The following is a 17309-nucleotide window of genomic DNA, read 5'->3' as shown; positions in this document are numbered from 1 at the left end:
GTTGCCCTTGTTTATTATTGTTGTTGTTATTAATGTCATCGTTGTTAGATAGGGCAGAGAGAAATGGAGAGAGGAGGGGAAGACAGAGAAGGGGAGATAAAGATAGACACTTGCAGACCTGCTTCACTACCTGTTCGGTTTCTCCGGCAGCCGCTTCCCCAGCGGTTTCCACTTCCATGACTCCTTCCCTTGCTGATACCTTGTCATCAAACCAAGTCCACACCTTCCTGGTAAAAGTGGCCCCCAATAGACAAAACCCTCAGGTGTGGCATCCATACTCCTCCAAAGAACTCAGAGAACTCAAGTAGGTAGTGAAGGATGGGATTCATGCCCCATAGACCAAGTCCATTTTACGAGGCTTTTTCCAGCACCTTAATACCCCCCAAGATTGGAGGGACTTAGCTCTTGCTGTGCTCCCAGACCCCCTCTACCTGCAATGGGAGGCATGCTTTCATGATGAATGCTCAAAAAAATCCCAGAAAAATAGTCACAAACAGCTAGAATGGAATTTTAATGCATTGTTTGGAGCAGGAGAGTTTAAAACTGGAATTCAGCAGGCAGAACAGGTACGCATCTGTGCAACACAAGCTTGGGAGAGATTAACCCCATCCACAGGAGAGGCCTCAGTCCCCATTAACTCCCTATGCCAAGAAACCGATTAATCCCTAGCTAACTTCATTTCCAGGGTGCGGTCAACCTTAGAGAGAAAGATTTATAATCCTGAAGTCCGTTCTCTCCTCCTGAGTTCTATCGTTGGTGTTTAAGACTGAGGCATGATTCCAGAATTCTGTCAGGCATGCCTCAGTCTTAAACACCAACACCCAGATAATTGGATTTTAGCGACACAGGAACTTAGATTAAGCTCTTATGGGACACCCATTATAACACAGGCTTATGCAGTTACCCCACATAATCAAAACGGGGCCTGCTTTCAGTGCGATTGCCAAGGGCATTGGTGTAACTAATGTCCAGATAAGCCGCGACCCCACCTCCAGTTAGGACAACCCTGCTTCCAGTCAGGGCAACTCCGCCTCCAGTCAGGGCAACCCTGCCTTCAGTCAGAGAGCCAGAGGCCATGAATACCTTGTCCTAGATGTCAGAAAGGTTTTAATTGGAGGAGAGATTGTTTCATAAAGATGGCACGCCCTTGAATGGTACAAATTTGGGGCCTGACATTTTGTGGACCCCTCCTGTTTTAGAACGAGGTCACCCTACTATGACAGTAAGGATTGGCAATATTCCTTTTAAATGTTTGATTGACATGGGGGCAGAAAAGACGATTTTAAGGCAAGCAGAGGTTCCCCAAAATTGGGAACTCCTCCCAGGACCCCGTTTACATGGAGTTGGAGGGTTGACTCAAGCCTTTCTCATAAGAGATTTGCTCATGTGGGAAGACCCTGAAGGGACTACCGGACACTTCTGCCCTTTGGTAGCTGATATTAGCACCAACCTACTGGGCAGGGATCTTCTGGAATGTCTTGATGTTAGGATATCCACAGATGCCTCTGCAGAGCATAACACCCGCTCCTGCGAGACTAGATCTAATCAGCACCCCCAATACTAACTGCCACTGTTCGTAACCAAACTCCCTGCTTAGACTGGCTTTCTAATGAGCCTGTCTGGATGGAACAGTGGCCTTTGCCTAGGGATAAGCTAGAAATGTTAAAAGAGCTCGTCTGAGAGCAGTTGTCCTTGGGACACATTCGTCATTCTCGAAGCCCATGGAATACTCCTGTCTTTGTGATTAAAAAGTGCTCAGGAAAATGGCACCTTCTCCAAGATCTCTGTGTGGTAAATAAAACCATGCAGGTCTGGGGCTCCCCCCAAAGGGGTTTGTCTCTTGCTTTGAGTATCAAATAATTCGGACCTACCTCCTATTATTCTTCACTGGCAAACATCACCTACTCTTCCAGCTATTAAGGTCAAGTAGAAAGACCCACTCGATAAAATTTGGAAAGGGCCTTACCCCCTATTAACCATGGGGAGGGGTTTTGCATGCGTTTTTCCACAGAATTACTCCAAACCTGTCTGGGTTCCTGCCCGCCATGTCCGACAATACCTGCATGATGGCGCTGCTATCCCTGAAGAACAAGAAATACTACAAGAGGACTAGATGCAGGATGCATCCCAGGATCCATATTATGACATGGCAGAATCTGGAAAATCTGGCTCACAGAGCCCTCTCTCCTACCCCTTCTCTGGATGTCTTATGTTATGACTGGCCAGTTGTGTTTTGTGAGTGAGTGTGTTAAACAACCAAAAATTTTTGTATGACCCATCTGCTCAGAGTACTCTAAAATTTAATTGACTTTATATAAAAATGCTGGACACAGCAAAGGTTTCTGGAGACGTCCAAAAACATTCCAAAAAATTTTTTTTTCTTTCTCTTTTGATTTTATATATATATAAGTCTTGGTATATATGTAAAGTGCTTAGTCTTAAACTGTGTGAGTAAAGACAGATCTAAATTTGTTTTTTAAATTATATGTTCTCATAACAAAAGTTTTTCTCCTTCTGTGTGTTATAACTAAATGTTTATAGGTATGTTTCAAGTTTGGTAAACACTAACTTAACAGTTAAAAGTGTAACCTTGAAGCTACATTACTACCAGACAAGGTAAAATTAATTTGCTAAAAGTAACTAACTATTTAAGGTAAAGTGTAAATATTTAATGTGACAATACATTCACAAAACTAAAATACAAATTCTCTATACAGGGAACTTTTGGAGGGCCCCCAAAAGTGCCCTGTAAACTATCTTGTGGAAATTAATCCACAACAAATCTGGCATAAATCTGACACTGTAAATGTTAAAACCATTGTCACTAACATGTGTTAACTCTCTAGTAACCAGAGTCTGTTTATAATCCAAAGTAAAATGGTTAAAAAAAATCAATATATATTTTAACTAAAATTGGTCTGAAGATCCTGCCACAAGAGGTCACATTAGATGACCTTTTAACAAAATCATAAAGATACTTAAACCAATTATAATCATCGAGCTATTAATTATAGTAAACCTCTAACTTGTTATAAGTTTTATTTTTTTTCACAAGTAAATGATTACAGCTATCAAGCCTTCACATGAAGAATCATCTGTTCATATGGTAATGTATTAAACTATAAAAAGTTTTTCCATACACAAATTATGTGAATTAACAACATTCACATATTCTTCTACACTTAACTGGTGTATCTCATCTTGTCACTATAGGCCCGCCAAACACCTAGGCTCAATTAAATAAATTTTTTTTTAAAATTAAAAAAAAAAAAATGAAATAAAAATAATAAATAAATAAGGGAAGATATACCCCCCTCAATATTCAGTTGGCTAAGGCACCAAACCTCTTTTTCTATAAAAAATTCAAATCAGATGCCCTGCTAATCATGGGAAGCAGATTGTTTGTGTTTCTTTCACAGGAATCCTGGGAAAAACCATCTGGACCCCTGCACACTCTGACATCACCCACTAGACAACATGACTATAGTGGCACACCCCCCGAAATCCACCCCCTCTGCTTGGTGGGCCATGTCCTTCCGCCTACAGGTCCTGCCCTTTGAGGTAGGAAACGCCCCCTCATTACGAACCCTTGCCCCCCCCCCCCAGAGACAGGGAACGTTTCTTTGTGTACCAAGGCTTCCCTTGACATCACACTGGCTCTTACTGTTCCCCTACTTGTCCCTTCCTGTTTTGTTATATCATTCAGGTTTATGCCCAAAAGGTTTCTGCTCACCCCTACACTACTATTCCTGTTACAGATAGAGTCTTTTACAGACATTGAACCATCTTAATGCGATGACTAGATAGAAAGATAGAGTAGGATGTAGAAATATTGTGAGGAGATGGTTGAGCCTGGCAGAGCTTAACCTATGAGATGAGTCCCTCCAGGTAACTCTCTCTCTCTAAAGAGGGGTTGAGCACAGGGGGACACATAAATCTCAGAAGGTTGGCGGCCATTTAAGCCTTCCCTCCCCCACAAAAACGTTCTACATCTTCCCACCTGAGCACGGCATTCCTTAAAAACATTTTAGACTGCTCCACTCTATACATTTCCTTACTGTGTCCATTAGATATAAAAGAAAAGGGGGAGATGCCGTGCAGATGTCTCCGCAAGACCCTACACAGAGAAATATGGTATTTTCAAGGCTTTCCCCAGCCAATAATGTCCCAACACGTCACTCCTCCAGGTGTTGACCAAAAAAGTCCACCTACTCTCCCTCCCTGCGCACTCTCTCTTGCCCACTCTCTCTTGCCAGGTGGTGAGGTAGCAGGAAGCAGCCATTTTTTTGGCTGGCTCCATGTGGCCTAAACCACCCGTCTGACCCGACAATAAAGATTTGTGTTCTCTCTGCACTTGGATTCTCTCTCCATCGCACCCCACTGCTGCACAAATCAACAATAACACATTAGCTCACCCAGTTTGATGGGAGCCAGGCTTGAATCTGAGACACTTAAATGGCCAAGCAAGCACCTTCCTGAGTAAGCAGCTCTCTTGCTGGCCATCAGTTTGTCTTTAAACTAGAAAATTACTGAGATGCACGACCACACAGCCAATTGCCCACTTCAGATTCCATGGAAGTGTTTTCAAACTGTACCAAACTTGACCTAAGTCAAATGGAACACTTCATCTCCCTCCACAAATCAGTGTTTCCTCATCACTAATGGTTCCCCAATGCATCCTCTTGCTCAAGTTGATTCCTGCAATTCATCTCGATACTTTCCTCTTCCTCATTCCATCCATTCAATCCATTGCCAGGATCTGCCAATTCCACCTCCTAAACACTTCTCATAGCCATCTCCTTACCTCATCTCCAGTAGCACCACCTAAGTCCCACTCACCAGATTCCCTCCTTGGGCTTGACCACAGCCTTCTAACTCAGCCCCCACACAAATTGCTTGCTCTTCCCAATCCATAGTCCCAAATGGATATTTTACAATATGAATTTCATCTTGTTGTGGCTCTGATAATAGCCTCCAGAGACTTCCAGATGCTTATACTCTCCAAAGACTTCCCATTATCTACTAGTCTGGCCAGAATTGGGTCCTGCCACACAGAACTTTGGTGGTGGGAATAGTGTTAATATACTCTCCTAAAATATATATAAGAATTTGGTCCTGATCCACTTTTTGGGGTTTATTTATTTATTTTTTCAATTTTAATATTTTATTTATTTATTTTCCCTTTTGTTGCCCTTGTTTCTTTTTATTGTTGTTGTTATCAATGTCATCATTGTTAGAACAGAGAGAAATGGAGAGAGAAGGGGAAGACAGAGGGGGAGAGAAAGACACCTGCAGACCTGTTTCACTGCTGTGGAGCGACTCCCTTGCAGGTGGGGAGCTGGGGGCTTAAACTGGATCCTTATGCTGGTCCTTGTGCTTTGCACCTTGTGCGCTTAACCCGCTGAGCTACCGCTCGACTCCCGAGTTCATATATTTAAAAAAACATTTTATTTATCTATTTTACCAGATCATTGTTCATCTCTGGCTTGTGGAGGTGGGGACTGAACCTAGGACTTTGGAGGCTCAGGCATGAAAGTCTTTTTGCATAACCATTATTGCATTCATTTCAATCACTATACTTTTCTCATTTCCACCTCCACTCACATGGAATCCTTTTTTTTTTTTTTTTTGTCTCCAAACAGATTGACCCATCCTTTAAATTTTCAGGAACTCTGAATTAATGCCATCAGCTTAGACTTCAGGGACCCTACCCCTGGCCACCCTTTGCAGGTTCCATGGACTCACTGAAACTTGGATTCGTTTTTGTTTGTTTGTTTCAACGTTAACTCAGAATTTCTAAGCCAATATTTTTAGAAGTGAAAGCACATATAAGGAAAAATGTAGTCATTTATAAACCAGATATAATTTATCACTGAAATAAAATGTTCTTTATAGAGGTCCAATCCTTATTATGGAATTTAGCACACTTTTCCTCAGTAATTGGGACCACCCTGCAGTATGAGTCTCTGAAACTTACATTAGAACTATGTGGTCATATATATTTCTAGGTAGGTAAAATGGATTCCAGAGTGACAATAATTTGAGAAGCTTGTATTCTTCACCCTTCTTGTACTTCTATTTGTGGTTTCTTCTTTGGATGGGACTGTCAATCCCTGGAAGGCAGGCATGATGGCTGTCCTGCTTACTGCTCTCTCATCACTGCCCACCTGTGCCTGGCACTGGCTGAAAAGGCCAGAATGGAGTGCTCAATGCCCTTCACACTCCACTCCCAGCACAGCTGTGGAACTGACCACCATTTTGAAACTCATTTCTAGTGTCAAAGCCCAGTAGTCAGTGGTTCTTAGATCTTAATTCCTTGGGTGGCAGAATTGATCCAAACGGTCCATTTGATCTCTTCTTCTGAAGCACTAAGGCCAGATAGGAGCTTCCTGCATGTTTGGGAGTTTGCTTTACAAGCTCTGCCTGAAGCTAAGGTGTCATTAAGTGATGGGCTACATCCCTGTCCACTTAAAGGTGTTCTGGAGATTTCAAGACAACCCCTCTCCATCTGTCCATAGTTATTATGTTTTAATCTTTTAAAAATGTTTTTATTATCTTTATTTATTTATTGGATAGAGACAGCCAGAAACTGAGAGGGAAGGGGGAGGTAGAGAGGGAGAGAGACAGAGAGACATCTGCAGCCCTACTTTACCACTTGCAAAGCTATCCCCCTGCAGGTAAGGACCTGGGGCTCAAACCTGGATCCTTGTGCCTTGTAACATATGCACTCAACCAGGTGTGCCTCCACCTGGCCCCGTTTTATTCTTTTAAAAAATGGTTTATTGATTTAGTAATGAGAAAGAGAGAGGAAGGAGAGAGAAGCAGAAACTCACTGTGGCACATGACAATGTTTTAGGTTGAACTCAGGACCTTATGCTTGAGAGTCTAACATTTAAGCACTGCACCACCTCCCAGGCTGCCTATTTTTATTCTTTAGCATGACTCCATTCACTCCTGTGAAATTGGTAAGCATCTACTTAGTTTGAGACTTAAACAGAGTACTGGAGGTGGGATGAGAGGTTAGAAGGTCCAGCTTGCTCCCAAGGAAACCTGAATAATTAGTGAGAATATAATTCAGGATTTTAGCGGGACCCAGGCACCACGAGGGACCAATTTCCTGGGCCAGTCCTCAGGGTCGAGCGAGCCTTGCAAGCAGGCAAGTGGTGGACCCATCCTCAAAAGGGTCAGAAACTATAGGTACCTCCTATAGGAAGGAACAGAAGACTGGGCCTCTCTGACCCTCAAACTTAGCAATATACTCCGGAATGTTCTGAAATGAGGCGTTTACTTCCGCACACGGATGTCAGAGCCAATTTGTGTGAGGCCAGCTTCTGCCCTTGCATGCAGGGCTGGGTGGACAAGAAACCACCAGCTAAGGTGTAGACTGTGCCGGCCACGATGGAGTTTAGAACCGACCGTTCCTGCTCTTTGTGCAAGACACACCTCTCTGGGGAAGGAGCTGACAGGATCTTCATCATCACTACTGTCCTATTTAATACACACACACACACACACACACACACACACACACACACACACACACACACACACACACTCTCTCTCTCTCTCTCTCTCTCTCTGACAGGATCTTCATCATTACTACTGTCCTATTTCACACACACACACACACACACACACACACACACACACACACACACACACACACCATGTAAATAATTACTCTCTGCAGGAAAGGCGCACAAACAGGATGAGCCCGAGCTGAACCCGGGATGAGACAGCCTTGTAAAGATTAGGAAAAGGAGCCTCCCCGCCTAGCGCCCGCCTCCAGCCAAGGCCTCTCCTGGATGACCAGGCTGGGTTGCCAGCCTACCTGCTGGGGAGGAAAAGAGGGTGTGGGCGGCTTCCCTGCTCCTCTATTCCCCCCCCCCCCCACTCTGGGCTCGTCTTTTCCAGGCCAGTCTCTTCAGATTTAGGGCCACTCGGGTGGAATCCCCTAGCCAGCAGCGTTCAGGGCTCGGGACCCAGTGCAGCAGGCAGCGCGCACGGAGCAGAACGACCTGGGGGCGCGGCGCCCTGAAGGCGGGACCCCGCAGACCACCGGAGGGGCAGGGCTCTGGTTGCGCCACGCCCCCGCCAGGGCCGCAGGGGAGACCCGCCGGGTGTCGGTGAACTTGCAGCTTGGCGGCCCGAGGCTCCCGCTCGGGTTGCTGCGGCGGCAGCTGCTTCCTGGTTTGAAGCTCGCCGAGGGGGGTGGGGGGGAGCGTGAGCCCGAGGAGGCGGGGGCAGGAGCAGAAGCGGGAGGAGGCGGGGAAGAGCCTCTCCGGGCTCAGGCTCACCGGACGGGTCGCTCCGGCTCTCCAGGGAGAGGAGCTTCCCGGCTCGGGAAAAGGGGCGAGTCCTGGGCGAAGCCGCGGGAAGCGCAGCGCGCTCGAAAGGGAGGTCGGGCCATCCCGGCCCGCTGAGGGCTAGGTGCCGGGCTCCCCTCCTTTCCACCTCGCGAGGAGGGAAGGAGGGAGGGAGGGAAAGAGGGGAGGAGAAAGTCCTGCGGAGGAGGCAGAATGGCCGGTGGAGGGGGTCTTGTCGGACGCCGCTTTCTCCGGGAACTGCCTCCCCTCTTGCGGCTGCCGCGGGCTCTGGCCTGAGCCGTGCTCTCTCGCTGCGACCTCCGGGGGGACTCCGGGGGGCCCCGGGCAGCGGCGCCGGCATGTCGTCGTCGGGCACCATGAAGTTCAATGGCTACTTGAGAGTTCGCGTCGGCGAGGCGGTGGGGCTGCAGCCCACTCGCTGGTCCCTGCGCCACTCGCTTTTCAAGAAGGGTCACCAGCTGCTGGACCCCTACCTGACTGTAAGCGTGGACCAGGTGCGCGTGGGCCAGACCAGCACCAAGCAGAAGACCAACAAGCCCACGTACAACGAGGAGTTCTGCGCCAACGTCACCGACGGCGGCCACCTCGAGCTGGCGGTCTTCCATGAGACGCCCCTGGGCTACGACCACTTTGTGGCTAACTGCACCCTGCAATTCCAGGACCTGCTGCGCACCGCCGGCACCTCAGACACCTTCGAAGGCTGGGTGAGTAGCCATGCCCCCATCCACCCCCTTTCCGTTTCCCAGGGCTCGCTCGGGCGCCTCTTTCCCATCTTCTCGAGCTCTGCGGCGGAGGGTATTGGCTCCAGGCGACTTTGGTCTTCGCCTTGGTGGCCAAGGCACCAGCGACGCGGCCGCAGTGGGTGTGTGTCAGGGCTCAGGTGTGTCTCTAGGAAGCCGGCCTGGGACACGACCCTTTGGGATGGCACCTTGGGTTAAAGCGAAGTCTTGGGGTCAGGGGCGATCACCCCTCAACTCTTTTGTCCAGACTTTAGGTAGTCCCTTCCTCCCTCCCTCCATTGCCCACCCCGCTGGAAAAGGCAAGCGAGGTGTGACAGGAAAGTGACTTGATTTGGGGAAGGGACTTGGAGCGCCTTGTAGGAGAAAGCCATGCATTCTCGCCAGCATTATTCATAGTGTTTATGGCTACGTGTTGGTTCAGCCGCGCAGAAGTGCACACGTGTTTCAGCTTGCACATCCATTACGTCCCAGAGGTACATTAACCTGCTGCGGGTACGGCTTAGAGTGGCTGGGTTTGCACCTTCACAAAGTTGGATAACTGAGCTGTTAGCCAAGGGATGCGGTTTACGTGTGTTTGCAAGCCACTTTGGTCTGTGTCCTGCGGCTTGTGTTTCTGCTGGGATGGTTAAGCTTTTCCTCCGTTGTGTGTGGACACCCCTCCCCCCGCCTCGAGCCCCCTCCCTCCTCAGCACCCGCCGCCTCCAGTCACCTGGTGTTTCTGTGTATTGACAAGTAGTTACCCGCAACTTCCTACTTGCCTCTGCTTTTCACATAGTTCCCATGAGGCAAACTTTCTGCTGTAAATAAATGAACATTTCTAGACCACTGTACACAGTGCTAAAGCTTCACCACCCCCAATCCCCATGCTGCCTCTGTGATGCAGGTGTTATTCTTACATGATGAAATAATTACAGTGAACTGGACGGGTTTAGCAAAACGTGGTGAGCTGTTTGAAGGCCCTTGTTCCCAAATCTTTTAGGTTTTTGGAGGATATCAGTTTTGAACCCAAAATGTGACTCAGAATTGAAAACTTGTTGGAAATATGTAAGTAGTGGCATCAAGTAGATAATTATGAAGACTCATTTAGTTATTTAATTTATACATGATAAATTAACGATTTTACCATATGGTTTCTAAAAGCCACAAATGGCTTTGATTTAGTTCTTTTTTTATTTTCATAAATCTTAAGCTTTATTCGAGAAAGAGAGAGAAGTCCTTCCATGTCCTTAGGCCAGGTCAGTAAGATTTAGTTCTTTACCAGATCATTGGTAAGCTCAGTCTATTGGTAGGCACTATCTCTCTTACCTTTGGAACTATCGTTTTAGTAAAAACAGAAGTTTAAAAAATATCTGATTAACCATATCATCAAATTATATTGTGTTGATATCCCTTTAACTGAACTTAACTTTATGGAGTTTAGAAGTGGACTGGAGAGGGATGGGAGATTGACATTGTATCTTTTCTTGGTAGGAAATCAAGGTTAGCCTAGGCATCTAAATGAATAATTAAATTACTGTCTAATTTATTGAACTGAGCTGGGCACTGTTCTAGAGGAACCAGGTTCTGAAGTATGATGGTGCAGATTGGCCAAAGACAAAAGCATACTTTCTCGTACAGATCCTAAACTAGTCCTCCCTAGTTTCCACATTTGAATCACCTGAGTTGGGAAAAAAAAAAAAAAAACAACACCACACCTTTACTTTTAAAGACTCTTAAGTGGAAATCTCTGGCCGTGGGGCTTCCCAGGTGACTCTTTAGAAATATTTTGTACTGGTGATTTAACAGTGTAACAGTGATCTGTACAAGATTGTAAGATTACAGGGGTATAGTTCTGCGCTCAATGATTCTACAGGGCAGTCAAAATTGAGAACTTGTGGCCTAAATAGAGTCCAAAAGATGAGGACTAGAAGTCTAAATGTAGGCAGATCCATGTTACCTGGTGAAATGGAGATAGGCAAGTTGTTCCACGGGAAGAACAAGAGACTTACAGGCAAATTAAATGTCCATACCTATAACTGTTTGAATTAGTTATACTTAGATGCTTAATATAGTCTAGGGTGGTATTGTGGAAAATGTGAATATTTGATAGAATATATCAGCATTTAAATGATCTTGAAAGCAGCAATTTGTCATACATTTGTATTCAATTTGGCTGTCAGATTTGCTTAATGCTCTGGATGATTTGAGACAATCAGGGTAAGGTAGGTGAATGTTTCCTTAAAAAAAATTTTTTAGGGGTACTGGAGGTAGCATAGTGGTTATATGAAAAGATTTTAATGCCTGAAGTTCTGACATTCCAGATTCAATCCCTTGTACCTTCATAAGCCCAGAGCTGAGCAGCGCTTTGTTAAAAAAATATAATACATTTTTTTTGTGAAGAAAGAATATTTTTGAGAAAATTTCTGAAATACTCAATTTTTTTTTAAAACCTCAAATTATCTTTATTGGATAGAGACAGCTAGAAATGAAGAGGGAAGGAAGTGAGACAACTCTAACACTCTTCACCACCTGCAAAGCTTTCTCCTTGCAGGTGGGGGTATGGACTTAAACCTGGGCCCTTCTGCATTGTAACACATGAGCTCGACCAGGTGTGCTACCACCTGGCCCCAAAATACATATTTATACATGATCCTGTATAGATCTAATAGAAGTTTAGAATTACGAAAATACTTAATATGTAAAATTGAAACAGTTTATTCAGATAGTTACAAGTAGAGAAATTGAGTTCACATCACAAAAATTGTATTTATATATTTTGTATAATTATAAGATTTTGAAATTGTAATTTGTACTACAGATTGCTGAACTTTAAAAAAAACCAATGACTGATTTTTTAAAATATTCTTTTTTAAAAAAAATTTAATTAATTTATTTATTCTCTTTTCTTGCCCTTGTTGTTTTATTGTTGTAGTTATTATTGTTGTTGGTGTCGTCGTTGTTGGATAGGACAGAGAGAAATGGAGAGAGGTGGGGAAGACAGAGGGAGAGAGAAAGATAGACACCTGCAGACCTGCTTCACTGCCTGTGAAGCAACTCCCCTGCAGGTGGGGAGCCAGGGGCTGGAACCAGGATCCTTATTCTGGTCCTTGTGCTTTGCGCCACATGCCCTTAACCTGCTGTGCTATTGCCCAACTCCCCCAATGACTGATTTTTTTTTACTAGGTTATAGCCAAAGCCAGAAGATACCTTTATAATTAGGACAAAACTAAGATAATGTCCTTTCTAAGTATTAAGAAAGTAATTAGGACCTGCAAGATAGCTCACCTGGGGAGGTACCTGGCCTGCAGTGCAAAGGACAAATATTTAAGGCCAGCTTCCACTACACTGAAGGAAGCTTTGGTGCTGTTCTCTCCCTCCCTCTCTCTCTTTGGGACAAAAGAAAGTCAAGTAGTGAAGCCTAGGTGAAAATTCTGCCACCCCCCCCCCCAAAAAAAAAACCCTTCAGTAATCATTAACATTGATTTCCGTACTGATTTTGCCAATATTATCTTCTAAGTTTAATGATAGAAGGGGCTAGCTAACCTCCCTGTGCTTGTTTTCTTTCTTTCTTTCCTCCTCTCTCTCTCTCTCTCATCAAGTCACAGCTTTGGACTGACTTTTGCAGATAGAAAGAGGGAAGGACTATAGGACCCAAACTTCCTTCAGTTCTGCAGGACTGAGTTCAAACTTGAGTTTCTGCTCATGGCAAAGCAGTCACGCTATACAAGTGAGCTATTTTGCTAGATTCTTTTATGCAACATAGTCATTGTACTAAACACAGTGCCTGACATGGAGCTGACATTCAAATACTTCTCTCTTGACCATACGTATGATATTTATTCTACCTGAAAACAAAGGAAGTGGTAGGAGACAGCTAGATAAGTTCTTTAAGGGAAATTCATAGTGTTAAATGCTCAAGTTTAAAAAGACTTCAGAGACCTATTTTTAAATCTCAAACTATCAATAGAAAGCTAACTGAGCCAAAATTAAGCTGAGAGAAGGAACCTGACAAAAGAAATCAATGATCTAGATTGAAATCATAGCGAAAACTCAGTGAAACAAAAGCTGATTATTTGAAAAAAAGAAAAGTGATAAACCTCAGGTCAGAATGATAAACAAAAAGGACACAAGCTACCATACTGCAAATGAGAGAGAACACAACCATTGAAAAAGTAATGAATGGCATGGGCGGTGAAGCAGGTCTACAGGTGTCTGTCTCCCCCCCCCCCCATCTTCCCCTCCTCTCTTGATTTCTCTCTGTCCTATCCAAGAAAAAAAAAAGTAATGAATGAGAGGAATTGGAAAGATGGTTAATAGAACACAGGGCTTAGATGCTTGAGGCTCTGGGTTTGATACCTTGTTCCACATTAAAAAAAAAAAAAAGTAATGAGAATATTATAAGCAATTCTGTAGCAAATCCTACCATTTAGATACGATGGACAATTTTTTGAAAGACACAAATATTGAAACTAATTTAACTAGCTTTATAGCTATTAAATTAACTGAATTTGTAGTTTAAAACCTTCTACAATACAAACTGACACAGTTAACTTTACAGGTGAATGCTGTCATATATTTAAGGAAGAAGCTTTGTCAGATCTACACAAAGCACATCAGAAAATAAAGGAAGCATATTCCAGCTCATTCTATGAAACTGACATTACCTTTATATCAAAACCTGATGAAGACATTGCAAAAGAGAGAGAGAGAGAGAGAGAGAGAACAACACAACAAAAAACTATAAACCAATGATCCTTGTGAACATAGTTGTAACATTGTATTGGAGGCTTCAGTCAGTGCAAAAGAAATTCAAATATACACAGAAATTGAAAAGGTAGAAGTAACATTGTCTTTATGTGTAGATAGATTATTATTTGTAGAAAATTCTGAAGGGTAGACAAAAGGGATACTAGACCAAACAAGTAAGTTTGCCTAAGTTGTGGGATCCAAGTAGATATGCAAAAATATCAATTGTATTTCTATCACTAATTGTAGACTATTGAAAACAAATAGAAAGCTTTCACAAGACCATCAACATATAAAATTGAGATGATTTGATAATGTACAAGACTTTTAAACTGGTAATGAGACAACATTGATGAAGTTAAGATCTGAGTAAGACTAATGATGTGACTCAACTGTTGAATGTGTACCTTGCATGTATGAGACTCTGGGCTCAACTCCCTGTAGTTTCTCCCCCTCCCATGAATAAATAAAATAAATCAGCAGACACTATGCTATATACGAAGATACATCATAAAAACCCCAAGTCTCCCAAATTATTTGTTAGATCTAGTGCAATCCTAGTAAAAAATCAACAAGATTTGTTGTCAACATTAACAGTGATTCTGAAAGTTTTATGGATATGTGAAAAAATTAGACTCATTCCAGAATAATTCTGAAATAAGTTGAAGAATGTATATTGTTTGATTTCAATAAGTAACAGTAAAATAATCCGGATAGTGTGATATTGAGTAAAGAGAATCATGTAGACTAGTGGAATAGTAAAGAATCTACAAATAGATCTACATATATATGGTCAGGTGATTTTTTTTTGGGGGGGGGAAAGATGCCAAGGCAATTCAATGGGGGGAACTGGTAATCTCTTCAAAAGTGGTGCTTGAACAGTTGATTAGCCATACATAGAGTTAGAAACCTTGACCCTTACTTAATTTTTAATTTAAAAAATTTCTATTTAAAAAGCAAGTGCAAAGCACTGCTAGTGAATTAGAAGTCCATGGAGTTCTACTTATTTTGTCCTTTTTAACTTTCTTATGGTATTGGGAATTGAACCAAGAGCCCTAGTACACGCAAGACATATGCTCTAACTTTGAACTATCTCTCCTGCCCCAGATGTAGGCATTTCAACTGTAAAACTCCAAAGCATAGATAAAACTTTTAATGACCTTGTGCTCAGAAAATAGGTCTTACATAGGACACAAAATACAACACCTGTAACAAGAAATCAGTAAACTGGACTGTTAGAATCAAAAGCCATTGTTTCTCAAGAGACACTGGAGAAGATGAAAACACAGGCTATAGACTGGAGGAAAATATCAATAGGTGAGTCAGACAAAGGACTTATAACACAAATATATGAAAGTACACTTTAAAAAAAAATTCACCATTAGGGTTATTGCTGGGGCTTGGTATCTGCATGACTCCATTGACTATGGTGGCCACTTTCTTTTTCTCTTGATAGAAACAGAAAAGCAGAGTGAAAAAGAACACAGAACTAAAGCTTTATTCAATAGTGAGGCTTAAGCCAGTGAGATATTTTGCTGCCCCTCTTTTTTTTTTTTTTTTTTTAAGAGTGTGAGAGACAGAGCTAGAGAAACAGAAGGACTGACATCTGCTGCACTGTTCCACCACTTATGAAGCTTTTGCCCTGCCTGAGGGGACTAGGGGCTTGAACTCATATCTGGTACTCCCTGGGGAAAGTACTATCATAATTCAATAAGAAAACTGACCAATTTAAAACTAGGACAAAGATTTGATGGGCACCTTCATGACAAATAGCATAGTAAAAGGTGCTCTAGATCATTAGTTATCAAGAAAATGCAAACCAAAACAAACTCTCTGTACATATTCTCTCCCCCACCCCACTTATTGCTAACCTAATAAAGATTGACCACACCAGGTGTTGGCAAGAATGTAGATTATATTCTGCTATAAAATGGTGAGGGTACAGTGGACAGCATTCTGGCAGTTTCTTTTCTTTTTGCTACTGGGGCTTTGCTGCTTCTCATGGACTTTTCCAGAGAGAGAGACAGAGAGGGAAAGACAACACTTCTGCCAGTGAGATGAGACCTGACTTTAACCTGAGTCATGTCCATGGCAAAGCAGGCTTCCTCCTTTGTGAACTGTGTTCTTGATTGGAGTTTGGTAGCTTCTTAAAAAGAAATGAAGCCATTTAGACATATTTGAACACTAGTATTCATAACTGTTTTATTTGGGTTACAAAGGAAGCACAAAGGAACTTTTGAGGGAGATGAAAATATTTATTATTTTGACTGTGGTAATAGTTTCATAGTTATTTATTTGTAAGTTCAAACTCATCAAATAGTTCAGTTCTAAGTATGTGCATATTATTGCCTGGCAGTTATACCTCAATAGAATTATAGGAAAAAAAATAAGGAGAAATTTATTATCCTGATTTTTACAGACACTATAAGTGACAATTAAATTTGAGCCAAGACTAACTCTTGAAAACACTATTGCCTTTTCATAACAGAAGATATTTATCTGAGTAGAAGCATAAACATAGATAAAGCTAATCGATTAAATATGGTTCTTGATTTAGTGACAGTCTCCTTTTCCTTCCCTTCCTTCCTCCTCCCTTCCTCCCTCCCTCCCTCCCTTCCTTCCTTCCTTCCTTCCTTCCTTCCTTCCTTCCTTCCTTCCTTCCTTCCTCAGAGAAGGCTGCCACACCGAAGCTTCCATTTGTGTGCTGGAGGCTGGGCTTGAACCTGGGTCACACACATGACAAAGCAACACACTATCCAAGTGAGCTCTTTGGATTTCATTTTTTTCAAATGATTCTCATCAGTTTTTTTTTTTTTTCTGCTTCTTTTAGAACTTGCTTGTTTTTGTTTTGCATAACTTCTGGTGTTTGTGAAAACCAACCGTTTGTCTAAAGCCCTATTTTCTCCTTTCACATATCTATTTGATTCACCAATTTTTAAAGTGAGAATCGGCATCTGTTGATGATATTTAATGCAGAGCCTGGGGACATGGCGGGAGGAGCTGTAGGCTGCGTCATGGAAAGACCTTGACAGCCCCTCAGGAAGGAAGGACCTGCCTGGTGGGATCACAGGCTGTTTTCCTGGTTCAACCCTCTCAAAGACATTCTGTTCCCTGCAGTGCTGAAGGGCTGCTTTCTCTCAGCTTCTCAGTGATGTCCCTGCTTGGTAGTCCTGTCAGAAGAAGTGGCCAGGTTACCTCTGGGCTCTTGTGATGGCTTCTTTTTTTGCTTCCTGCATCTAGGTGCATGTGTTTATAGCATTCAAATATTTCAGGTTCTAACAGTTCTTTCTCTTTTGTGCTGTGCACTGCAGTTATTCTCACATTTTTTTATTTTTAAATTCTTTTAAAAATATTTATTTATTTATGTATTCCCTTTTGTTGCCCTTGTTGTTTTATTGTTGTTATTGTTATTGATGTCACTGTTGTTAGATAGGCCATAGAGAAATGGAGAGAGACGGGGAAGACAGAGAGGGAGAGAGAAAGATAGACACCTGCAGACCTGCTTCAGCGCTTTTGA

At 42.9% G+C, this 17309-nt stretch overlaps 1 protein-coding gene and 1 long non-coding RNA gene across 2 annotated transcripts in view; one reads left to right on the top strand and one right to left on the bottom strand.

Annotated features, from left to right (window-relative positions):
- Positions 1-17309, bottom strand: part of LOC132533432 (uncharacterized) — a 941342-nt gene that overhangs the window by 432618 nt on the left and 491415 nt on the right. The gene's annotated exons all lie outside the window — the stretch shown is intronic.
- PRKCH (protein kinase C eta) overlaps positions 7843-17309 on the top strand; it is a 256943-nt gene continuing 247476 nt past the window's right edge. The window contains exon 1 of the mRNA XM_007519272.3: positions 7843-9031. Coding sequence (XP_007519334.1) covers positions 8666-9031 — 366 coding nt within the window. The 5' untranslated portion in view covers positions 7843-8665. The remainder of the gene's footprint in view (positions 9032-17309) is intronic.

The sequence above is a fragment of the Erinaceus europaeus genome, chromosome 16, assembly GCF_950295315.1.
Source record: "Erinaceus europaeus chromosome 16, mEriEur2.1, whole genome shotgun sequence".
In the NCBI taxonomy this organism is placed as follows: domain Eukaryota; kingdom Metazoa; phylum Chordata; class Mammalia; order Eulipotyphla; family Erinaceidae; genus Erinaceus; species Erinaceus europaeus.
The sequence above is the reverse complement of the archived record's forward strand: the minus strand, read 5'-3'. Positions and strand labels throughout refer to the sequence as shown.